The 27561-nt window shown below is 38.0% G+C and overlaps 1 protein-coding gene across 5 annotated transcripts in view; it reads left to right on the top strand.

Moving 5' to 3' along the window:
• The window catches only part of FAM53B (family with sequence similarity 53 member B), a 150700-nt gene extending 126277 nt beyond the window's left edge, over positions 1–24423 (top strand). For all 5 annotated transcript variants that reach the window (XM_081954497.1, XM_081954495.1, XM_081954493.1 and 2 more), the window contains one exon: positions 18882–24423. In XM_081954497.1, coding sequence (XP_081810623.1) covers positions 18882–19229 — 348 coding nt within the window. In that variant the 3' untranslated portion in view covers positions 19230–24423. The remainder of the gene's footprint in view (positions 1–18881) is intronic.
• The last annotated feature ends 3138 nt before the right edge of the window (positions 24424–27561 follow it).

Here is a 27561-nt window from a genome sequence, read left to right as displayed (position 1 = left end):
CCATTGAATCCCCTTGTAGGAAAACCTCGCGAGTTGAACTAATGAGATTTTTTTTACAAGGGGATTCAATGGGCGAAAGGGCGAGGAACGCGATGAAGCTGGAAAGAGGTGCGCATCGCAGCCCAACACCAACCACCTCACCCCAACAGTAAAGGCAGCCTGGCTGGTTCCCTCTCCTGCCGTCCCTTTAGTGAGGGGGGAGAGGTGTGTGGGGGGGAGAAGCGAGACGCGTGTCCTAGCGCTACCAGAGACTGACAGCTCTGTTGCGTTCCTCGCCCTTTCGCTCATTGAATCCCCTTGTAAAAAAAATCTCATTAGTTCAACTCGCGAGGTTTATTTACAAGGGGATTCAATGAGCGAAAGGGCGAGGAACGCGACGGAGCTGTCAGTCTCTGGTAGCACTAGGACACGCGTCGCGCTTCTCCCCCCCCACTTCTCCCCCCTCACTAAAGGGATGGTGGGGAAGGGAACCAGCCAGGCTGCCTTTATCATTGGGGCGAGGTGGGCGGTGTTGGGCTGTGAGGTACACCTCTTATCTTTCCAGCTTCGTCACGTTCCTTGCCCTTTCGCCCATTGAATCCCCTTGTAAAAAAAATCTTGCGAGTTGAACTAATGAGATTTTTTTACAAGGGGATTCAATCGGCGAAAGGGCGAGGAACGCGACGGAGCTGGAAAGGTAGGAGGCGTGCCTCGCTTCTCTCCCCCACCCCACCTGCCGCTCCTCGTTAAAGGGACGGCGGGGAAAGGAACCAGGCAGGCTGCCTTTACCATTGGGGCAAAGTGGGCGGTGTTGGGCCACGGGGCGTGCCTCTTACCTTTCTAGCTTTGTTGCATTCCTCGACATTGTATTCAGGGGAGCCCCTGGTTAAAAAAAAAACCCTTCTCGCGATTTCAAGATGTTTGATTGAACTCGTGAGAAGTTTTTTTTTCACCAGCCGCTTCCCTGAGCACAATGGCAAGGAACGCGAGGAAAGGAACCAGGCAGGCTGCCTTTGCCATTGGGGTGGGCGGTGTTTTTTTGCACGAGAAGGAACAGGCAGGAGGGGGTGATCACATTGCTGGCCTGCCGCTGTTTTTGCGGCAAGCCCTCTTTTTGCCCCGGAAGCTGTACCGGTAGGTGGTACAGTGTTAATGGCGGGGGCTGGGGGTGGGCTTATTTTCAGGGGAGGGTTTATTATGGCGCATGCTCTGAAAAGCCCGATTGGGCTTATTAGCAGGGCGTGGCTTATTTTCGGGGAAACACGGTAGATGCTTATCTGGAGCATGCCTAGCACTGATCACCTACCCATTAGATTATCTTTCCTACTGCATGGTGATGCTAGATCCCAAACCTGCAGCGTTTCCTAAGTATTATGATTGTAGCAGAACCAAGAAAAGTAGCTCATTGTTGGATTAAAGCAAATAACGTTATTCAATTTTAGACAAATAAATTAAGGCGTTTGTGGATGTTCAAATGTTACTGTTTATTATTAGATCTATGGAATAAAGAGTGAATGTAGAATAATTCCAGAACTGATTAATGGAATACATAGTGTGACATGAGTGGTGTGGTGGCCTAGTGGTGAAGATGCTTGCCTCCCACTCAGAAGGTTGAAAGTTCAATCCTAGGTAGCAGATGTTTCTCCCTGAGGGTGCAAAGAAAAATATTTGCTGTGAACTCAACATGGTCATCAGGAAGGGCCTCTGGCAAGTAAATGCTCAGCTCCATCCAGTCGCCCTGATTCTACACGAATTGGGACTACAAGGTCATAAAAATGAGAAATAAAGGGCTTTTATTAAAAAAATAAAACCATTTATGACTAAAATATGTTCTTGCAATAACTCTTAGATAGCAATAGCACCAGCACTTAGACTTATACACCGCTTCATAGTGCTTTGTACTACTCTCTAAGCAGTTTACATGTTAGCATATTGCTCCCAATATGGATCATTATCAATAACTCTTAGATATCATTTCCAAACTCTATTCTATCAGTCCATATATCTTAGTGCATTCCAATAATTTTCCAGTGGGCAGATAGTTTCAGATTATCCAATATAATGATTTTGCAAACCTTTAAACAGACTTAAAATATAAAAGAAATTACCTTATTTTAGATCAGATTTGGATAAATTTAAACTACTCCTAACTGGTAATAGACTATAAAAGAAGACTAAGCAACAAAGAAAAGCAGCTTGTAACAGGGATGGACAGAGAAAATAATCAGTGCTGTATAGATATAATGTTATTTCATCTGGTTATGTAGCCATTGATTGTCAGGTTATCCAAGCTATACTTAACTGACTTCCTAATCACTGTCATGAGGTACTTTGTCAAATGTAAGATATGTTCTGACTACAGCATTCCCAGCATCTGTTAAGGAAGTTATACAGTTGAAAAAGACGACAGTTAATCTGGCAAGACTCGTTTTTGACAAACCGGTGACTACAAATGCTTCCAAGATATTTACAGACCCAACAGCTTTGTTATTTTATCCTAGAATCTTTCCAAGTATTAATACAAAACTAAATAATCTTAGACCCCTGATTCTTCTTTTTTCCTATTTTTGAAATAAAAGACATTTGTGTGACTTTCCCAAATACACCTGCTCCCCCCTGGATCACAGAATCACCTCTTTTCTTTGTCACAGAATGAATTTCAAATGGAATGCTACAGAGCATGTCCCTTATTTGATCACCTTGTGCCTTTTTGTTTGGAGAAATGCATTTTCTATATATTTTATACAAACATTAAGAATAAATTGGGGGTGCTTCTCTGCATTAACTGGCCTAAGCAAGTCATCTCTGTACTTCCCTGATGCACAGATGATGATCTGAGGGCAAAGTTTAATGGAGAAGACGACGGGGTAGTAAGGGTTTAGCTTCCAGGCCAAATCCAGTCATCATCTTCCTGGGGTATCTTATCTTCCAATTGTTCTGTTCTTGTTTTGAGACTCTATACTAGGGGTGTCCAACCTTAGCAACTTTTAAGACTTCTGGACTTCAACTCCTAGAATTCCCCAGACAGCATGGGAGTTGAATTCCATAAGTCTTAAAAGTTGCCAAGGTTGGACACCTCTGTTATACAGCTTAGGAGATCATTCTAATTTTTGTACCCATAGCAATTCAGAGTTGCATATTATATGTTGTATATTCTGAAATTACTTAAAACAAGTTTCCTCCGTCTGGTGCCATACCAATACGTTGGTCACATTTTTCAGCTTTGAAATTGAAAGAGATCAATATGGTTTGGGACCCTGATAAAGGTCCCTGATCATGAAATCTTTTTTTCATTCTATAAAAATAGCCAGGAGGCTGGTAACTTTCTCACCGTGAATACTATCTTATGCTAAGTTTCAGTTTTCATTGCATGGGAGGCTAAGAGATATATATATAGCCTGACTGAACTGCTGACAAAATAATAGTGGGCTGCTTTGTGTGATTGTTTAAAAACCTCATGTTGCATTGTCAACTTGCAAATTGCATCTGCTATCGGATAAAGCTTTTCGGCAGTGGAAGGGTAGGTGGGAAGAAATTACCTTTATTAGCTCATATGCTTTCTTAATCTATATGATTTTATCTTGAAGAGCAAATATGAATCTTGAAAAGTTCTAGACACCCAAATCAGTCACCACGTTTATGTCATCTTTTTCACATCTCGGGAAGATTGCAACTCTTCAAGGGATGGTGTTAAGAAAAGTTTGTACATTGTTTTTTTTGCAGGATCGTCCCATTTTCACAGCAGATATCATCTGCCTTGCAGTTTAAACACAACTATAATAAAACAGCAAGGCTGTATACGTTTTATACCAGCTTGCTTTGAAGTTAACATGTTTTAGTTTGTGTGATTTCAGTAGTGACAGCTGAAACATGGTACCTCCAGGGACTACTTCTGTCTCATACTGCTGGCTTGTTCTTTATCCATGCTCTGCAAATAAAGCTGGTTTTGTGTAGCATACGAGAGAGCTTTATGTGGGGTAGCAATTATTTATTGGCAGCTGTTGAAATAAAACGAGGCCTTCCTTGTTCATTAGGGCTGGCCCCACTTATATTTGTGATACAATTGTTTCCTTGTTTTGCCATTGACTCTAAGGGCCTAACATTTGCTTACTGGCAAAGCACAACAGTGAATTAATAGTCATATGTACTCTTTGGATATTTTTACTAACAATAGGTTGTATCTGTGGGATCACTCAGAATGAGTCAAATAGGATATTTGTGTCCTGATGACCTCTCCCTGTTAAAATAGAGGGTTTTAACTCTTGTCTATTATCTAACTCAGTGGCGAAGATGTTGAGCTTGTCGATCGTTTAGATCGGCAGTATCTGCAGTTCGAATCCCTAGCACCACATAATGGGGTGATCTCCCGTTACTTATCCTAGCTTCTGCCAACCTAGCAGTTTGAAAGCACATTAAAAAATGCAAGTAGAAAAATAGGGACCACTTTGGTGGGAAGGTAATAGCACTCCGTGCGCTTTTGGCATTGAGTCATGCCGGCCACATGACCATAGAGACATCTTTGGACAGCGCTGGCTCTTCGGCTTAGAAACGGAGATGAGCGCTGCCCCTAGAGCTGGAAACAACTACCACGTATGTGCGGGGGAACCTTTACCTTATTTTTCAGGACCAAGTGAAACAGTTAAATCATGGGGTTGGGCCATGGGTCCTTGCATTGCTATATTCCTCCCTCTTCAATGACTCACAATCAGGATGCATTACACAAAATAAGATAAATTAAACCAGGTTGCTAAATCAGTATAAATCTAGTCAATTTATACAGGTCACAGAGTTTGCAGTCTGCAGCAGAGAAGAGAAGGTGATTCACCTGATTCATTAGAGATAAACTTGTTCTATACTATACATACAGCTAAAAGAAACTCTCAGTATTAATGAATGGAAATACTGAACTTTTCATCGTGTGAATGTGTATATAACACACACAAATTTGGTTAAATAAATATTAAATTTAATTAATGCAAGAAGAATTATTCCAGAAAACATGAGTTAAAAATGAGTTTGTTTTATGAAGACACAGGAATTTACTGAAAAACAAATGCAGCTCTTTATCTTTATTTTGCTCAAGTTTAGGATTCTTTTTTTGGTCCAAGGCCTGCCCTCAATATTTGTGAGTACTTGAGCCTAGGATAAAAGCTAAGTTTGGTGTACATGAATGTGATTAAATCAGTTATACAAACCTGCCAGTAGAAATCCTTGGTATAAAATAATGAATTTCCATGAACTGTTTCTGGCAGTATCTGATCTGTTTGCTGATATATTAATACAGGTAGTCCTCAATGTATGACCATAATTACAGTCATAATTTTATCCATATCCATGTTGAATGATGATGTTCATGTGCACTTCAAAAATAACTCTTTACGGGACTCCTCAAATGTTTGTGACTGAAATTTGTGCCATATCTTTATCAAGAAAGAAAATAATGCTCAAATAGAAACATATCAACTATGAGGATAGTGATATTCCGTGTTTATGCTGGCTGAGCCCCAATTTATACATTTTTCTGATCAAAGAAAGCAGAGTGACGGATGTAGCAATAGTTGATGAAATAATTAGTTAAATACCATAAACTATTCATATGCAGCCAAAACAAGACCGGTCAGGTAGAATTCACTGGCACAGTAACATTGGCAAGAACCTGTTTCCTTAGTTTATAACCCAATTCAGAATTTCTGCCAGACATACAGTATTCTGTTTATCTTTCATGCAACTTATAACTACTTTCTGTGTTGTTTTTTTTCCTCTCAGCATTGCTGTCATATGTTTTCCTGACACTTCATTCATCACTTGAGAAGTTCAAGCCAGGGGGAAAATTTGCCAGAGTTATAGTCGCCCCTTTTCTCTATGTAGTTGTTGATCTTGGAGTTCTTTGGGTTTTCCTTTACTGCTTGAGTGTATACTGGCAAAGTTGACCAAGTGCTGCTGGGGGCATTAAAACAGCCGTATCTTTCAACATCTTTTGGAGCTAAGCTCAGGTCAGGATGCAAATTAAAAACCCAAAGCAATTAACATAGAATATTAGGTTTCTACACTGACTTTAGGACAGACCTTCCATGTATTTCATTTTAATGCTTGAATGTCATGGAATGTCAGAAAAATTCAGTCTCAAATATCCGGACATCTTATTCCAACAACTTGAGGAACAACTTAGAAATGCTATTTTCTGCTTTGAATTAGAAATACTTTCTCAGAACTGTAGTTAATTTCATAGATGATTTGTTTGATAGGAGATTCATTCATTCGTTCATTCATATTTTCAGAAGTGTTTTGCCTTTGTTTCTTCCTAGGGCTAAGAGCAAGTGACTGGCCCAGAGTCACCTACAGGTAGTCCTTGACTTATGACTACAGTTGAGCCCCAAAATGTCTGTTGCTAAGTGAAAGATTGGTTAAGTGAATTTTGTCCCATTTTATGACCTTTCTTGCCACAGTTGCTAAGTGAATCATTTGCAGTTGTTAAGTTAATAGCATGGTTAAGTGAATATGGCTTCCCCATTGATTTTGCTCGTCAGAAGGTCACAAAACATGACCACATGACCCTTGGACTCTGCAACTGTCATAAATATGAACCAGTTGCCAAGCATCCAAATTTTGATCACATGGCGAAGGGGATGCTGCAAATGTAATTGTGAAAAATGGTCATAAGTCACTTTTTTCAATGCTGTTGTAACTTTGAAGTCACTAAATGAAGTGTTGTAAGTTGATGACTACCTGTATTTGGCTTCAAATGTACAGTCTCCCATTTTCTAACCCAGTACCTTTAACCATTAATCACTACACAATAACTGGGTCTTAGATTGTTTTTATACTGTGATTAAAATGAAAGATTCTTCTAACTTTGTAGCTGTATCCCAGGAATAACATAAGCACAGAACCAGGGGGAAAGCTTCTTTATATCATTAATAACATCTATCCATAGTCAACCTTTTTTTAAAAACCATGTTTTATAATGGGTGCTAAAGAATAATAATGATGACACGTACTTTTTCTTTCAGTACCTAAGTAACTATTCTAAGAATTGTTAAAGCACACATGAACAATAACAATGGAACATTGTTCTTTTAGCCTCCAACTTGTTGACAAGAGTTGGTTTAAATGATTAACTGGACAAATTTTGAACAGAATATTTCAGTACTCATTTCACCTTATCAAATCAGGTGATGTTTGAAGTTAGTTAATGAAAATACCATTTCAGCCTAACCCAAGCTCCATAAAGAATAAAGAGTTAGTTGTATGGCATAAAATCAGTCAATGGATTCATTGTAATTGATTTGGGAAAACATTGGTTACTACAGTATTTTGCAGCACTCAAGTTTGTATTTGACCACAGAGTTTCTACTCAACAGTAATTATTGATTTTTTCAGAAATCTATTACGGTGTTAGTTGCCTCCTTAATATAGAGTTGGAAAAATTATTCCCCTGTTGAAACAGTGCAACCAATTTTTGCCTAGATTTGAATTGGAATGCATTTGTATGTCCCAAAATAAAACGTTTTAGAATATTTTGATGCAATTACCCCTTCCCCCAAATTACAGAAATATCCCAATATTAAGTACTGGTTTCCAAGAATGTATACATTAAAAGAAAGGGAAATACACTTAAATGACTTTTTATGAAAGTTAGAATGTTTGACAGATTCCTAACAGGAATATAAAAATGTACTTAAAGTCAAGAAAATCAGGAATTAAATAACCAATTGGCAAATTTATTGGACCATATTTCTCCTTTCACCTTTCAAGTGCCTTTATAAGTCTTACTAGGACTCCTCATTTTGGGAGATGAACAATTTGAGATGGAAAGACATGTCATTAGGATAAAAACCACTTGCAGAGCACATACGTGGTTTTAACTCTAACCTTTTAATGTTGAAGTCATTTAGACTATTAAAAGGTTTCCTAAGAATCTCAAAGAGATTATTTGCCTATGCAAAGCATTTCCTGTCTTGTTAATTACTTTGGAAAAGAAAGCTGATGTTCCCTGCAATTTAAAGGTTTTTGGAGTAACATCTATAAGGTCCCAGTTGATAATTATACAACGTATGCAAATGAAGACATCCTTATGTGCACATTGGGAGGGGGGGGGGAGATCCAATTTCATAGAGAAACCAGCTTGTTAAAGGAGACTCAATAACATGTTTGTGTTTCATTCTTAGAAGCTGGTTGGTTTTTCCCAGCTCTATGGAAAAAAAAACATTTTAGCAAAGTAGTAAATGACAGGTGGTAATAGATGAATAGGTAAGACTGATATTGTTTAGAGCTGGTAACAAGGAAACTTTTTCAATATTTAGTGAGGGAGGGAACCGATTAATAATTCTTCTAGAATAGTTGCGTAAAGGTAAAGGTTCCCTCGCACATATGTGCTAGTCATTTCTGGCTCTAGGTTGGCAGAAGCTGGGACAAGTAATGGGAACTTACTCCATTACGCAGCACTAGGGATTCCAACTGCTGAACTGCCGACCTTCTGATCGACAAGCTCAGCGTCTTAGCCACTTAGCCACTGAGACCTTAAGAGTTGCTTAGGGATTCTTTATTTTAATGAAAAATTTTATAGGATTTGAAGGTTTCTGACTATATAGCTTATAAAGATAGCTGAGCCTGAGAAATAGTTTGAAAACTGATATTCTGGATATTTATTGTATATAGCTTTAACTGAAAAAATGCAATGTATACCTCATAAGGTTACAGTGATAAGCCATGATAATTTACTGTCTACCTCATAGTCCCAGTTCACATATATTCCACTACATGCAGTTCTGTTATAGTACGGGTGTCAAACTCGATCTCATCATGGGCCAGATGGTGACATTTTTTGGGTGGGCATGGCCTGTTCGTCATGTATCCGGCCCATGGGCTGCCAGTTTGACAGGCCTATGTTGTAGGTTTTTCACCATATGTATCAAAATAGTTATCCTAGGTTGCTGTATCAACTTTCTCTAATCTGGTGCCTTGATTTATTAGACCAAATTCTAAATTCCTCAGCTTTAGGCACTCTGGGAGTTGGGGGAAAAGATGTCCTTTGTTAAATCTCATTGCATGAGTTGAAGCCCTCGCACTGTGATGTTCCTTGCTTACAATCCTTGTTTATTTGTCGTTATTAATCGCTATTATTGCTACTGTGAATTCTCCCAGATACTTACGTGATTAGGGAAGCTAGGGAATTCTCTTTGGGAGTTCCAATCTTTGTAAAGAAATATGATCTCAATTGGCCTTAGTTGCCTGGGGATGTTCGAGGATAGAAGGCACTTATGGAAAATGGAGCACACACCATCCCATGGCAAGAAGCCACTTGCTCTGCATTAAATGAAGTAAGCTGTAAATTCGATTACAAGCAAGTTGTAGGCAGTTAGGGCTGGTACCAATGGCGTCTGTGCTGATTTCACCTTTGAATGAAAAAAAAAACCCTATTGATTTAGGAGCAGATCAATTATTGGACTGAGAGCTCTTCAATAGCAAAGCTATTAAATCACAAAGTTACAGATAACACTCAGAATTTTGGATTTTTGTAATACTGATTTTTTAAAAATGTCTTTGGCTATCAAAGCATTCCATTTCTTTCCAAGCATATATTCAATTTTTTCCTAGATTGATGTGGGATCAATGGAGCTATATGGACAATATTGTGTGGTGTGCTACAGAAAACCCACAGAATTCATTTGAAAAGTAAACAGAAATATTTTTTATTCCTCGTGGTTGGAAAGCGATGCCTATAAATATGGAGACAATACTCGAAGAAATACTAGAAGCCAGATGAGTGCTCAATCTGTATTTCCAATTGATGGAGATATTCTTTCAAGCGGGCAATACATTATTTATTTCTCTCACTGACTGTCAGCAATAGAAAACAACAACAAAAAAGAAATTAGTTCTTTTCTGTCAATAATAACTTAACAGTTTCTTGATTGGAGTATTTGTTTCATTCCGGAGCACATACAAGATTACAAGATCACACTAAAATTTAATTAACATTGACAGCTTGCTTAATTAAAACAATGACTCACTGAGGAAGTAACATGGAAAAAGCCATTTTTAAGCTGAGAATCTATAAGAAAAGTTTAGAAAATAAAAGTGCCAATATCACAATGCCGTTATAGAAATTTAATGGTGTGAGCTTGGTATTCCATACCTTCTGGTCCCAAACTCTCACATATGATACTGACAAAAACTGGGGAACAGAAAGGAGAGTGCTATCCAAATGTTGAAGGGGCTACAGGAAAAGCTGTAACTCTCTGGCCTACATGACTTAGAAAGAGGCAAGCAATAGTGCGCATACTATAAGGGAGGGGGGGTCAAACGTGTGGCCCATGGGCATCATGCACTGGCCACGCCCACCTCCTGTTTAGAGAAGTGGGGAAAATTTGCAATACATCAAGTGACGACAGCGTGTCATCGTGAGTTTGACACCCCTGCTCTAGAGAAATTTTTTTACAGATATTTTTCCTTCTCTTTTACTAGAATCTGAAATTACTGGTAGTCCTTAACTTGCAACCACAATGGAGCCAAGAATTTCCATTGCTAAGCAAGATAGTTCTTAAGTGAGTTTTGCCCTATTTGAGGACCTTTCTTGCTACATTTGTTAAGTAAATCACTACAGTTGTTAAGTTAGTAACACTGTTGTTAAGTGAATCTGTCTTCCATATTGACTTTGCTTGCCAGAAGGTCGTAACGGGTGATCACATGACCCTAGGACACTGCAACTGTCACAAAGACATGTCAGTTGCCAAGTATCTGAATTTTGATCACCTGACCACCGAGATGCAACAATTGTAAGCATGTTGTATGTGTAACTGTCATAAGTCACTTTTTTCAGTGCCTTGTAATTTGAAACGGTCACTAAACAAATGGTTGTAAGTCAAAGGCTACCGTATGTTGTGAAACTGCATGGAAAGAGGGGGGAAAAAAGAAATTCAGAGATTAAAAAGAAGTGTTTCTTCATGCAGCAGGCATATTAATACATTTACTTTTTCAAAGTTCTAATAATGACAGCCGTCATGGTCAGCATTAAAGGAGGAATAAGCCGTTTTATGGAAATAAGACTAATTACTGGGTCCAAATTATGGTGCATTTCTTTTTACATTGGAGGAAGAATGCCTCTTGACATCAGTTGCTTAGTGAAGTGATTGTGAGAGTGCTATTGTGTCCATGATCTTGTTGTGAACTTCTTATAGGTGTTTGGCTAATCATTATAGCATAATCCGTTGGTCCATTCAATGTGATGATTTTAACTTTTTTAAAGATTGAATGAAACAATCCAAGTAACACTACCTTCTTTTTTCTTGAATGTTGTATAAAGGTATGCCTGGGAAGATATCCTTCCTTATAATCAGAAAAGCAATGTTTATTTTGGTGTTGAATTTCTTGAGCATATTTGATTTTAATCTGGGCATTCAATTGAAAGTTTGGCTGTAGACCCAACATTTTAAGTCTCCTAGTGAGTTAGTCCTTCAGTCAAAAGCCCTTTCAAAATCCTGGTTTCAGAATGCTAAAAAAAAAATACATGCTGAAACATGTACATAAACCCATTCCCCCAAACCATGGTTTTTAAAAATAACATTCCCAGCCTTTTCCAACGAATGACATAAGGAGATGCCAAGCTAAGACTTGTATTGGCATGACAAGGCACGTTTGCAGAATCTTAGTCCTGTGTATGCTGATAAACCAAACCTTTTTTTTCTCAGGGCCAACATATAGTGCTTATTCACAAGTAGTCAGCTGAGAATGAAATCAGCTCCGGAATTTAAGGAATGCTGGACCAAGCAAACAGACCATGGAATCTAGATCTTTGTGTAGAGACTCATTTTGATAGATGATGTGTCAACACTTTTTCTCCCCTCTTACACTGAGGTATTTTTCTCTGCATCTGTCTATATCAAGATTAGCTAACCTATGGTGGCAGATACCAGGCTGCAGCTAGAATATCTGTCTCCCAGTTTTCCTGTCCTTTCGTCACATTTACCGTATTTTTCAGACTATAAGATGCACCATGATTTTGAAGAGGTACATTTTTAAAAAAAGTTTTTGCACTCTTGCCTCCCAAATCATCTGCAGGCCATGCAGAGCTTTGGGAGGCTTGTAGAGTGCTCCTGAGGGCTGGGAGGGGGAACAAAAAAAGGGCCATTTTTTGCAAGAGGGCATGTAGAGACATCGGGAGGCTTGTAGAGTGCTCCCGGGGGCTGGGGGGCAAAAACGGCCCATTTTTTGCTCATTTTTGCCCTCTCCAGCCCCCAGGAGCACTTTGCAGGCCTCCCAAATCCTCTGCACATCCATTTTTTGCAAAGGGGTGGGGTTTCGGTAGGCCAAAAATGCTGTATTTTTCACCCTCTTTTGGGGGGTGCGTCTTATACTCCGAAAAATACGGTACCCTGTGTTTGGATGAAATGATTCTGCTACGTTTCCCTGGCAATGTGCCAACTAATGGATATGGAAAATTCATGACATCAGATTGTAAAGTATGGAAAACTACAGGTAAACCTCGACTTATGATTACAATTAGCTCCCGATTTCTGTTGTTAAGTGAGAGAGTTGTTCAGTAACATGGTTGTTAAGTGAATCTGGTTTCTGCATTGACTTTGCTTCTCAGGAGGTTACAAAAGGAGAATCACATGACCCCCGAGACACTGCAACCGTCATAAGTATGAACCAGTTGCCAAGCATCCAAAGTTTGATCACATGACCTGAGGATGTTGCAATGGTTGTAAATGATTGAAAAACAGTCATAATTCACTTTTTTTAATACCGTTGTGACTTTGAACCGTTACTAAATGAACGGTTGTAAGTCGAGGACTGCCTGTGTTACCCATTGTGATAGTCCTTTACTCCTTTAAGTACCAATATCTGGGATCACTTAATGAACAGAAAGTGTCTGCTTCTACTTCATGGGAAATAAAACTTAATAATTACAGGATAATCCTGTTTTCATATAGTAGGAGGATCAAAGTGTAACCATAACTTCCTTTTGGGAGCCTTTGTTCTTGCTATCCAATAACCCATTTTCCATTTGTGTTGAATCCAGAGACGATCAGTAATAATGGAAGCTTCCCTATTTCCCATGGCAGTATAACATAAGCACATGGGGAAGGAGGAACATTAAAGTTGCAGTGAAAAAGCAGCAACAGATTTAAGGGGTTGCTATAGATGAGGTTGGCATGCACATAATTGGACAAAATTGGGTGCAGTTTGGAATATACTATCAGGACACTTGTCATGAAATTATGGATGAATTACATAATTAGATAAGATAGCTCTTATTTAGAATGTTTAAGTACAAGCATTTGTGCATAGAACGTGCAACTTCACCTTTAGAGATTTGGTAAGGTTGAAAGTTCTATATGTACGTTGTTATTATTTTAAAATCAGATTGAATAAGCTCTACTTTGTACTCCTTTATATGCTAATAGCAATATATTTATATACTTTCTTTTAAAATGTTGACTGTTGGGTGTCTTTATTACTTTTATTGCCTTTTGTATCTCCTCATTGGGAGCTTTTTCATCTATCAGAAAATAAGTAAATTATGTATATGGACTTCATTAATGCAAATAAGAGTAAAGCTTGCTACCCATAACTAAAAATAAACAAGTTAGAGTTACCTGTTTGGTTTTCTTTCCTTACATTGCACATATTAAAGATCATACCTTATCTTCAGAGCTCATTCTCACCTTCTCTTTTATCTGAGCCATGTTGATCTCTGCCCTGGCTCTAAAAATGCTGCTAGCTTTGATCTTTCAACTGTTTCAGTTGTGGCTATTTTTGTGCTTTTCTCCATAAGATTATACAAGGGCAAAGCTTGTAGTAGTTATCCACAAAAATCCAATCCAATTAATTTGGTTAAAAATCTACGGAAACATTTTAAAGTTGATCATTTGGTATCTTGGTATACTGCAGATTTTTGCAAAAAAAAATTGTTTGTTCATTCGTTCAATTTCTATAGCTGCCCAATTCAACCAAGCTCCTCCGGGTGGCTTATATAGTGATTTCTATCTCAGGTAAGTACATATAAGAGCCATACAGATCCAACCAGGTCACTTCATGATTCCTTCAAAAATCTAATACAAGTAGCCTCAACTTACAACAATTTGTTTAGTGACTGTTCAGAGTTACAACGGCCTTGTAAAAAGTGACATGACCATTTTTCACACTTATGACTATTGCAGCATCCCCATGGTCACACATGATCAAAATTCAGATGCTTGGCAACTCATATTTATGACGGTTACACTGTCCCAGGGTCACGTGGGCCCCTTTTACGACCTTCTGGCAAGCAAAGTCAATGGGGGAAGCCAGATTCATTCACTCAACGACCATGTTACTAACTTAACAACTGCAGAGTTCCACTTAACAATTGTGGCAGGAAAGGTTATAAAATGGGTCAAAACTCACTTAACTACTGTCTCGCTTAGCAATAGAAATGTTGGAATCAATTGTGGTTGTAAGTCAAGGACTACCTGTATCTAGATTTTTCATTTCTAGAATTGTAACAAGCTACTTTAGGGTGCCTACCCAATGGTGAAACCCAATTTTAAGGAATCTTAACAAGTACCCATTCTGTGGATTTGAGAGAAGCATTCAAAGCATATTGCATTATGATTTCAGTAGGTGAAACCGCAAGCGCCTGGTCAGGTTTGGCACCTGCCTTATCCAGATGCTGTGGAGTTGAATAGCTTCGGCACAGATACATTTCCCTGTGTTGGGTTCTTCTTTCTGCATAATAAAGCAAGCTCTATTTTCTGCTTCTTGTTACACCGAAGAACCATACAGTATGGGAAATCAAAGACTGCATGTTACTATCCCCATATCTTAAATCAGCATACAATGCCTCTCGCCTTCTCTCGCCGGAAGTATCACTTCATCTTTTTCTAATCCCTTGTAACATTATTGATGATTCCCTATTTCAAGAAAGGGGAAAATTTCAGATTTTTGGGGAATAGTTTTATTTTTAATACATTCTAGAAGATCTAACATGTGCAAAAGACATGCATGCTGAACTAAAGATCTTAAAGCTCAGAATTTTTCTTTTCTTTTTGGAGCATCAGAATTCAAAATGTTCCACTCCTGATCTCTCTTGTTTCTGAAATACATTGTGGTGGAAACCGGTTATCACTGTGATTGTTAATCGGTTTGGAAGCAGGAATCCTTGTTGACTGAGTCACCCAGGATCTAGTAAAGTATGCATCAGTTTGGGCTTCTGATCAGTCCAGTCCTCATTTCCATTCCCTTTTCACAAGCTGAGACCATCTTCTCCCCCATGTCATTATGTGAATGTCTTTATTTAAAGGCAGTATTTTATTGCGGCAATAAATTCATTAAAAGTGAGCCATGCTCCCACTCTGTGCAACCAAGAACCCCGTTTGCTCCATCTTGTTGCTAGATTTCCAACCAACTTTTTATAGTGCGGAACAATGGATGGAGGGAGAAGAGCTAGATGGTGGCTCACATCAATGCAGGGAAGTTATTTTGCAAGGCGGCTTATAAAAGTGAGATTGAGGTGGGTAGCAGCTGCACAGGCTGTTCCCAGAGCACTTTTTTTCAGAGGTTGCATGACCTTGAAACAATAGAATTACAATGGGAACCACTATTTGCTACCTGACTTGGTATCTCTCGTCTTTGGAGATGTGGGTTTTTGTTTTTTTGGAGAAGATCTGTTCCCATAGCTTCACGTTTACTCAGGGCCTACCCAAAAAAATCAGTAAACCTGCCCTGCCCTCTCCTAATATTTGATAATTACAATAAAACCACAAGCTGTTCGAACTTGTGTCTGGGAACTGGCCTTGAGCTTAGCACCCCAGGAATGGGCAAATCATCTGCTTGTCACTTGAATTTTGCAAACGGGTGCAGAATTCAGCAGGATATTATCTTTTGTCTCTATGAACTTTGGAACATCACCTCAGGCTTCTCGGGATAAAACTGGCAAAGCTGGTGGATTGCTGTTTAAGGCAGTGCTCTGTTTGATTTCGAAAAGCTCCAGCAGAATTGCGCTTCCCCACTCATCTAGTCACAGCAATTATACAATGGTTCAGGCTAACCAATTAATTAGTTAGGTTTCTCTGCCTTGCAAACAATGAATGTTTTAGGAAGGTGTTTGGTGCTCCTGAATTTTATTTATCATAAGAGGAGACGAAGGAAGGCTGGCTGCCCTACAAAATCTTGGAGGGCTCCTCCAATGATGGACCAATCAACAGAACCCTTGTTCTGCAATTAAAAAACTGAAAAGATCCCTTTCAGTGCAAGATAGCATACACCTTTAATCCTGGCACACAAGAGAACAGGTGTTGACACAATTGCTTCTGAGCAGAGAGGAGTGAAAAGTGTCATTCAGAGAGCTAAACCACTTCATTTGCAGCACTGTTTGCAAACGAAATGTTTTTTGGTAGTTACCAGATAACTGGAAACCAAAGTACCGAGTCAGATGTTGGGACCTCATTATTAACAAATGCTTCCTCTGCTAATAAGCTTACACATGCAACAAAGTCATAACGCCTCCTTCCCAACAGAACCATCCTTTCTTCCAAACTCTACGAAACCTTTTGTCAGGGTTTTAATAAACACCCCCAACAAAAGAAGACTCCAAGGCTTGAGTTTCCTCACAGTTCCATTTTATCAGAGATGTCATATTGGCACATCTGGGAAAACCCGAATCTGAAAGCTTCCAGGTTTTCCCCACCCCAAAAAAAGTTCAGGTTCCTTCCCAGCACCTACATGTCCATCACATGATCCAATCAGGTACCATCCAAAACAGGAGATTCCTCCCAGTCACCTCATCATGGCTGCAGGGCCAGATGACCTTGACTTTCTGAGAAATAATGTTGTTATGGCTATGTATCACCCGCGCTCTGTATAATCCCCACTCCAATTTCCCCACAGTACATAATGTGGCAGGCCTGAAATCCAAAAGGTAAAAGATGGCTTCCAGATCTGACAGCTTTCAGAATGGGCAAACTTGGTTTGTGGATTTCAAGGATGGGGAAGGAAGCTTGCAAATAAGATCTTTCTGATTTGTAAATCTATAAACAGGTCAAGCCTTTTTTGTGGGGGACGGGACAAGACGGGACACCAGAATGATAGCGATTCAGAAGTAGAAATCTGTGCCCCTGTTATCTTCTCAATGCATGAATTTAATCCATAACCCTGGATGATTTCTAAGGAGTGGTTCTAAGCCTTTCCTATAAATTGAGCTAAATCATCTATCTTGCTGCTTGCAGGTCCAAAAAGGAAAAACAAAGGAAAGTAAGAAAGCAGTGCTGACCTATGGTTTTATTTTAATCCATGTTTTAAAAATAATTACCTACCTCTTTGCAAACAGAAGAGTAAATCTCCGGTCTTTTGGGTCTAAAAGATTTCATGTCAGCCCCTACCTGGCCTCTGCTTAAGTTCTTGAATATTTCTGGAGGCTGACAGAAAGGCAGAACAAGCAACTTGATCATGTTCTTCCTCCTCTGAAGTTCAGGTCTAGTTCCTGTGTTTGGGAGATGGGAAATCTTGACCTCTCCTATGACCTAAAGATTGCAGTCTAAGAATCATGCAATAAAATCTTTTCATTGAAGTCTAGAATTAGGCTTTATACTTTGATTGTGTATACTCCCTGCAGTAGTTTTATACTTAGAATAGAATAGAATAGAATTGAATTCTTTATTGGCCAAGGGTGATTGGACACACAAGTAGTAATTTGTCTTTGGTGCATATGCTCTCAGTGTACATAAAGAAAAATAGAATATATTCATCAAGAATCATAAGATACAACATTTAGTGAAAGTCATAAGTAACTAATAAGCAATCCAATTATACTAGGAAAGAAATAAAACAATATAAATTTTAAAGATACAAGCAACATGGTTAAGTGGAAAGAGATAGGTACTAGGAAGAAAAAGAAGAAGAATAGTAATACAGTCTTATTAGGTAATATCACAGTGTTGTGGGTAGTTGTTTAGCAGAGTGATGGCATTCGGGGGGGAAAACTGTCCTTGTGTCCAGCTGTTCTGGTGTGCAGTGCCGTATAGTGTTGTTTTGAGGGTAAGAGTTGAAACAATTTATGTACAGGATGTGAAGGGTCTGTAGTTATTTTCACAGCTCTCTTTTTGACTTATGCAGTATACAGGTCTTTGATGGAAGGCAGGTTGGTAGCATTTGGTTTTTCTGCAGTTCTAATTATCCGTTGAAGTCTGTGTCTGTCTTGTTTGGTTGCAGAGCCAAACCAGACAGTTATAGTGGTGCAGATGACAGATTCAATAATTCCTCTGTAGAACAGAATCAGCAGCTCTTTGGGCAGTTTATACTATAATAATATACTAATATAATATACTATAATATATTATACTGTATATTATTATTAACATATATTAATATATTAATTATTAATATATTATAATACATAATAGCATAGCATAGTATAAAGCAGTGGTTCTCAATCTTCCCAATGCTGCGACCCTTTAATACAGTTCCTCATGTTGTGGTGACCCCCAACCATAACATTGGTGTCTCTGTTCCTAAGACCATTGAAAATATGTGTTTTCCGATGGTCTTAGGTGACCCCTGTGAAAGGGTCGTTCGACCACCAAAGGGATCCCGACCCACAGGTTGAGAACCACTGGTATAAAGCCTCAACTACTCCTGCAGGGAGTATGCACAATCAATTTTAATCAGGTCTGCTAAAATTTCAATAAAATGTAATTAACATCTCTTAACTGTTCATATTCTTGGGATAAGGCTGGTTTCTTGGCACCATTCATGTTTTGTACATATTTGTTTATGGCAGTGAATAAAAAAAATCTTACTTAAGCTTTGGAAAGTCATCCTAAAATGATAAGATGACGATGCAATAGAAGAAATAATGGAATCCTAATTCGTTTATTGATTGCTGCACATTTAGTTGTCGTCTTTCTTTTATCTTTTTGCAGAACTGTCAAACTTTCAACAGTCTTAGCACCACAGTCGATGACTGCCCTCAGCAGAACCAGTTCTCCCTTGGCACCAGCAGCAATAACTCATGGGCCACCAACGTGGACGTCATGCCTGGCAGGACACCAGCCTGCACCCCTGTGCCCGAGCCTCACTCAAATTCAGAAGAACATCATCCTAGCCAGGAAGAAGACTTCTCCTACGAAGACTCAGATTTCTGTGCTACAGAAGATGAGAATAGTAGGAAAGAAGTTGAACACTCCTCATGGAGGAACAGTGGGACTGGTGGGGATAACATCTTTCAGTTGGGAGGTGAATTAGATATTGAGCAAATAGAAAACAACTGAGAGCACTAAGGGGGAAGGATTTGCCTGCACCAAGGCTTTTAGCAGTGGCAAACTCACACATGTTAATGCAAACCAGAGGAGAAAATTCCATATTTTTCTCTCTCCATGGCAGATCAACCAGTACAAAAAGCTTTGCCAAAATGTGTTTAGCTTTTTGGGGGGATTTATTAGAACTACTGTAGCTCTTCATAGGGAAAACTTCCAATGTTAACATCAACATATTTAAAAGAAAAAAGAAAGCTCTGTGGATGTATCAAAACTTGAAAGGAAAGACCAAATACTCCTGGTCATTTTTTTTTCAAATTAGGCTAATTTGCCACCTAGAGAGTCAACAGGTCCATCTCTTGATGGGAATGACATTTGGTAATATAAATAAGCTTTTTTTTGTTGCTGTTGGCTGATATAAATTGTACCTCGGCTATCCTTATCAAAGGAGCAAAAAGTGGAGATTAGCATTATGATTTGAATTCATTTTCTGTTGTTGTTTTTAGATCACCTATTCATAGATCTTACAGAATCTCACAAATCAAATTTTGCATACTATATGTAAAGTCATAATTCCAAGAATCACAGTAGTTTGTTATGATCTACTAGACACACACACACACACACACACACACCAATAATATTATGAAAAGAAAGCACAGTGGATTTTTATCCGTATTAGTAAAAGAGATCTGTGCTTATTAAGAGGCCTCCTGATACAAATCAAACATACAGGTATCATTTGCAATGCACTCTTACTCATCTTCACCTGGACCAGATTTAATGGGTTGGATGCACACTTTGATGCATGACCGCTAGTTCATGGTTGCTATTAATTTACCGGCAAGAAGAGGGCAGAGGCTTTGTCTAGAAAAGTAAAATATTGAGAACATTTTTGCACTCTTGATATTTTATTGAAATAATGAAATTAAATTGGTGATACTATAACCTGTAAAGAACTGCTGATTTCAGGTACATGGTTTAATATGGGAGAGAGGTATAATTTAGTTGTTGGCATCTGAAAAGGGATCATGGCTCTTATCTGGGGTGAAGTCTCTTAAACCTGGTTTTGCACCATTTGTCGTCCTTGGTTTATAGTCTATCACGTTCATCAGTAGAAAAAGAAATTAAAGATAAATCTTGTTTTTCAGTCATTACTCAGTATTTAGGTATTTTCATCAAGTGAAAAAATAGAAATAATATAGAGTATACAGTAATGTGTTACTTCTATCTTAGGTGAACAACAGTAGCCCAATAGTTGAGCACACATGGCACAGGTCAGATAACAGATGACACTTTCTGCCACTGCTACCATGGGAGATAAGCATGAATATAACCAAGAGAAAAATAAAAGACATCCAACAGAAACCCACTTCCCTGTTTCCTTAATTTGCTGTAGAAGAAATTAAACCTAGTACAAAATAGAGGCAACCAAATCTTGAAAAGTGTATTATTGTCAAAAAAAGAAAAGAAAAATCGGAGTGCATCATTCAGCATTTCCATTGACTTATGCCACATCAGACCGACCCTGCTGTATATGAGCACTGGCAAGCCTAGCTCTAGATTCTAAAAGATACCTCCACTAGTTTCCTTATATTCCCCTTCCTTTTTAATAGCCCCCAAAAGTTTTGATTAATGTTTCTTCACCCCAGTAATTTAAAGAAGTATGGATTTTACCTCCCAGACTTTCCCATCCACTATGCTGGGATTGAAGTCCATGCATCTTCAAATTGCTGAGGTTGAGAAATTCTTGTCTGGGGCAATAGCTCTGTTTTATTTTAGGCTTGCTTTGCTTTGCTTTTATGATGGTTTAGTGTTTCACTGCAGAAGCAGTTTGCACGGCCTGACTTAGGATAGTTACATTAAGTCCTGTGAGAAAGATGTCATCACTCATTTCCTGTTGTGGTTATTTATAGATTTTCTCACCCTTTCATTTTATGCCCACACTGATTTTGCTGGTCTCATTCTCGGCTTTCAGTTCTGCAATGTATTAAACCGTATTACAAATAGCATCCCCAAATTCACTAACCATTTTAACATACATCTTCCAAAGATGGTGCAAATAATCAAGCAGAACCAGGCTTCTGTCTTCTAAACACTGGAAATTCTGCTCAGCCACAGCTCCGGATTCTGTTTTTTCAAAGTACATCTAGTTTATTTCTAGAAACAAATGATTGTGCACAGGTGTGTGTGTGTGTGTGTGTGTGTGTGTCTTTTGTAAAATAAGTCTTGATATTCAGGAAGCTAAACTTTGTGCTCAGCATAAAAACCCAGGAAACCACAGCCAGGCTAATTGAATGTTCACACAAATGTGACAGAAATGTACTCATCTAAACTTGGTGCAGTTTTGACTTGATTGTCAAGATATCTAAAATAACGGAAGATTTTATTCAATTGTAACACCAAGCCATCCTTTAGTAAAGGCAAACAAGCCCTCATTGTCAAAGGATGCAAATTGCCAAAAATAGCGTTTGCATTTCTCTTCTAAAATGAGATTATAATCCATTATCAGGCTATCGCTTACAATTGTTATTTGGTTGGCAAGCATAAATCATAGTTTGCAGATTATGAAACAATGGTTTCATGGTATATTATGAAGGAGAATGGAATTCAGTTTTCCTTATGAATTGAGTGGTTGTTGCATTTTATATTTCATTCTAAGGAAACTTGATCATATAGCTATGTAAACAGGGACAGATGAATCACAATAGGTAATAAGAAGAGTTTTAAACCGCAACTATTCAGTGCTTGACTTTCCATTATATTGCTGGACCATGTGTTTAACCACCATGATGTTCAATGCATATTTTAAAATAGCCTTTCTCACTTGAGTATCCTCTAATACGTTGTGATTATAATTCCCTGAATTCACAGCAGGCTTAGTTTAAGTTATGTGGATGGCAGAGGCTTGGGGTTTTGCTATAACAAATGTAATACAAATTGCTGTTTTGAGATTCTAATATTCACTTGACACTCCAATAGTTTCTCTTCCACCTCTTAACTCCTTACGTTGGGCATCCAACCATGATAATTTAGCACATAATGACACAACCAAGTTATTCAGTTATGAATGAAATCCAGTTTATGAAAGGAAAAACAAGAGATTATTTCTTTAAAATGGTACCTATTTTTAACTTTTGCCATAATGGCATTAATCCGAATGGCACCTAAAATCACAGAAGATCTCATCTAAGCTAAAGCTTTACAATTCCTCATTTAAACTTTCATAGTAGGCTTTATTTCTTCACATGTTCATTTTTATTATTTTCTGCCTGAAGCTTATGTGACATATAAGCCATATGTGGATGTGTGGATGCACATACAGATATGCAAGTGAAAATAAAAATAGTATTACGCTGGAATATCTATTTACATTTTGGTGCCATGGAGTAACTTGTTGGTCTTTATGAAAAGACTCCATTTTCATGCTTGCAAAATCTGTCGATTGCAACCCATGTTAACATAGAAAAGTTATAAGGGGCAAGTTTTCATAGATTTGAGTTGGAATTAGGTTTTGTTTTGTTATGATAATTTGGTCTGAATTAATTGTTTTTAGATCTCACTGGGTTATCAGGATCACGGCAGATGTGGAAGTCTTCCTTCTGTCTCTCTCTTGTAAAACCTCTTACTGCTTTTGACCCTTCCCTATCAATTTTATCAGGTAATGGTAGTGGCTGTAATTATGTACCAATGTTATTATGAACACTGAATGTTAGGAGCTCTGAGAAAATCTCTTATCTTGGCAATAGTGTCAATTCCACTGCTCCAGGTACATTGCACTCACGTAAATGTGTCTGGATTCATCATGGGCAATGAGCTCCTAAAAATTGTACTTATACCAACATTCTGTAATTCCTGTAGCTCTTGGGTTTGTTTCCCCCCCACAAAAACCATATTCCAGTCCTTCCATCCGTTTTTGGTGTAAGGATAAAACAGTGGTTGGTACTTATGTGTCTAGCTGAAATCCCAGCTTTGAATTGATATTGATCATCTGAAAGTTAAGATTACCATTTTCCCCCCCAAGGCAAAATTATCCACTTTCAGACTTCAGCTCCGTTAGTAGTGGGACTGCTAAAGTTAATCCTTCCTGATCAAAAGAAAGCTTATACGGCAAGGGTGTCAAACTCACGGGGTCACGTTGTGGTCATGTGGCATATCATGACTTCCACCCCCTTCGCTAAAATGAGGGGGGGGGGGGCAGCGTGTGATGCATCTGGCCTGCGAGCCGCAAGTTTGAGACCTCTTTTATAAGGCACACTGGGGGAAGATGCTTGGCGATTACGCACACTGAAAAGAAGATTTTCTTTTTCCTGAATTTTGCTCTGCCACAAAAGTATTAAGATAGTTTAGTGTGCTGCTTTAGAGACAGGAACTCCTGCAGCCTGAACACAAAGCTATTGCTGCTGCCCTTCGCAATACCACTCCAAGGAAATCATATTTTCTTCTTGAGGCTTTCTTCCTACATGGAAGATCTGGAGAAAGAATAGGTGAAATGAATGGCAGAGGAGTTGGATAATACAATATTTTGTGATAAAGGAGAAATAATAAAATATATGTGAGACATGCAAAATCATTTTTAACCATACAAGTTGCTTACTGCTATTGCTGAGGACAGCACCCGAGTCAAATGGTGCTATAAAATTTGCCTTTGTTCAAGTGATATCCAATAATTAAATACATTCATGCTGACAAACAAAGCTTGCTGTTTATCACCTGGATGTCACTATGAGCAAAATTACAATGGCAAATGAATCATCTTTAATCATTGATATGAACAGAGTGCAGCCTGTAGTGGGTAATGTGCAAGTATGCATACCATGTTATTAGATACAGGCTTTGGTTGTATAACATCTGGACAACCAATCAGGTGGCTATGGCTTACTCAAAAGAGCTTTCTCAATGCAAATTTTGAATAATAGATTTGATATTCAGGCTATTCAGAGATCAATGAATGAGCAATGCTTGAAAATTCCTACCATGGCATATTGGAATAGGCACTCAAATGGATGATTACTTAGGCTATTAACAATGTCAGTTATGGCGCATTGATCCATATTTCAGCATAGCTGTTCCTGTTTTTTTCTTTGGAGAAAAAGCACTGTGCAAATACAACACGCTGCATTTAGCTGTGGTACTGTTAAAATAATTGCAATTTTTGGATCAGATCCATATCATGATTGTAGTTGTGTATATATATATATATATATATATATATATATATATATATACATACATACATCATACATCATACATATATATATATATATATATATATATATATATATATATATATATATATATATATATATATATATATATATATATATATATATATATATATATATATATATATATATATATATATATATATATATATATATAAACACGTCCTATCCTCAGAGAAATGGTTACCCGTCTGCTATGCACAAATATAGCATGTTCTTTGCTATCACATTTTCACTTGGAATTAATGATTGCTAATCATAGCATTTTTATGTGAGCTTGCCAACAGAGAGTACATCTTATGCCATTAACCTTATGCTTTTTGAGATAGTGTATCAGCTTTTACTTAACATACATCTTGATGAATGACAGTTTGCTTTGCCTTTAGTGCTGTAGAGGCAGCCTTTTCTTATTTGGGGTTTTCATGCATAAGGGCTTTCTAAAAACAAAAAGGGCTGCAAGCTATGAGAAGCTAAGTACACAGAGTAGGAAAGTGTCCGTCCCCCTCTTCCCCGGAGGATCACTACCCAACTCGCCTAGCTGTAGCTTAGTTTATATAGCTGCAAACTTTCTTTGCCTTAGCAACGATGCTTCACTAGCAAATGGCCTTACAGTGAACACATCTGCATACTTAACAATATAGCGTTTGCCTAAGATTAATCCCAGGTGGCGTTTCATTGGATTGCATTGGGTTTGGTGTTGTATGATTTATGTATTGAAATTGAGTTTTTAAAGCCTTACTTTTTTTTAAAATAGAAACAAAATGTTATGGGATGTAAGGATGTGTGTATAGGTATGTATGGGTGTATATATAGAGGAGACGTATGTGCATATATGTACATTCACACAAAATGTAGACATCTGAAATATAAATTTATGTTTACGGGAAATACTTTTGATGAGAACATACAGGGGTGCTGTTCAAAAAAAAATAATGATGCTATGCTTGGTCATATCCACTGAAAAAAAAAATCCTTTGGATTCCTCTACTGGGGATCCTATGCTCCTGCCGGATTGTTTAGTTTACTGGAACTAGGTCTATAGCAGGTTTTGATCAGGTATATTGACTTTTTTTTTTTGGTGAACATTTAACTACCATCGCAACAAATATTTTTATTTGCTAAGCAGTACATTCAAATCAGCAGGGAGACGGACAACATCTTAGTTGGCACACGGATCAATCTGTACTGTGGAAATGTAATGACAACAGCAATAAATGTCAATCATTTTCCCTTTAAAAAAAAAAAGTTTTTAAATGCAACTTTTATGGAAGGGTTTTGTCCTATTCGCACTGATGAATGTTCTTATAGGGAATGTATTGTAGATGTACAGTCATTGCTACTAAGAACTGGTTTTCATGAAACGTTATATTTAACGACACACTGAAAAAAAAAATTAGGTGAAATAGAACGTATTTCTGGATCTTCCTGTAACTTTTCACAAGTAGCATAGTTTCTTTGGCCCAATAATAATTGTATAATAAATACATTTTAGATACTCCTTGTTGAAACAGGACTAGAGAATATTTTTAGAATGATAGCAGTCTTTTTCAGCATTTTATTTTTTCAGTGTCTAAGAACGAATGAATCAGAACATGAGGATGGCCAAAAAGCCTTTGAAAATCCATGAAGTCTAGCGATGTTTAGTTCCAAGAGTGTGTGGGTGTGTACACGTACACATGTATGCATGTGTCTTTTTGTTCATGGTAATTGCACAGATGCAAACATATTGACATATATACAAAGTCAGCTCTGTAGTTGGTGTTTGTTCAAAATCTAATGTTGGTGAAGACTGTTCCCTGACATGAAAAATTAAGAAAACTGCTGATTTGTACTCTCTCAAATGACTTTATTGCACTATAGAGCAGCGCAGTCTCAGGAATTTACTTGTTACTCTGTGTAAATAAAGCTTTCTGATTCTGTAACTGCTACTCAGCTCTATTTTTTTTCTTGCATTATGTTATTGTTAAATATATTCAGCTGCTGAAAAAGTAGGAACACTTTCATTATGCCCCTCCAGTTGTAGGACTATATCTGTATTCTGAATATATTCATTATTTAGCATATTTTAAAATTGGTCATGTTAGCTCAAAACACAAGGAGATTCCAGCCAGTCCTCCATAAAATTATACAGGTTGTCCTACATTTACAACAGTTTGTTTAGCGACTGTTTGAAGTTATGACACTGAAAAAAGTGACTTATGACCATTTTTCACACTTATGACCATTGCAGCACCTCCATGGTCACATAATTTACATTCGGATGCTTGACTCACTTTTATGACGGTTGTAGTGTTGTGATCACTTTTTGCAACCTTCTGGCAAGCAAAGTTAATGGGGAAATCAGGTTTGTTTAGCAACCGTGTTACTAATTTCACAACTGCTGTGATTCAGTTAATAAATGTGACAACAAAAGTCGCAAAATGAGCCAAAAACTCACTTAACAAATTTCTCAGCAACATAAATTTTGGACTCAATTATGGTCGTAAGTCAAAGACTACCTGTAATGAAATGAAGCATATTCTTTTTAAACTTAACTATTACTGTGCAGAAAAATGTTCAGAACTGCCAAAAGAAGCATCACGATGGCAGAATACTAGTATAATGTTAGAATTACAGTAAAGCATTTGCTGTATATAATGGGGGTGTCAAACACGTGGCCACAGGCTGGATGCGTCACACGCTGGTCATGCACACACCCTTTTTAGCAAAGGGGGGAAATCACGATATGTCATAGGACGACAATGTGACTATGTGAGTTTGACACCCCTGGTATATAGTAACAATTTAAACCATTAAAATGAGTAAGGAAGAAAGCCAGTTCAGTAGTACTGGTAGTTCAGATAGACCATTCATTTAACAACAGTTTAAAGTTATAACAGCAGTAAAAAAGTGACTTATGACCAGTTCTCACACTATTGCAGGGTGCTTGTGGTCCATGATCATAATTTGATTGCTTGGCAAGTAGCATGGCAGTTGCAACACTCCAGGTCATGTGATCGCCACCATCCCAGGGAGCTTCCAACAAGCAAAGTCTATGGAGGAAGCTGGATTTGCTTAATGACCCCATGATTTGTTTAATAACTGCAGCGAAAAGGTCATAAGAGATGACTCGCTTAACAACC

Source organism: Natrix helvetica, assembly GCF_964273705.1.
Source record: "Natrix helvetica genome assembly, chromosome: 5".
In the NCBI taxonomy this organism is placed as follows: Eukaryota; Metazoa; Chordata; class Lepidosauria; order Squamata; family Natricidae; genus Natrix; species Natrix helvetica.
This window is presented reverse-complemented; position numbering and strand designations above follow the sequence as displayed.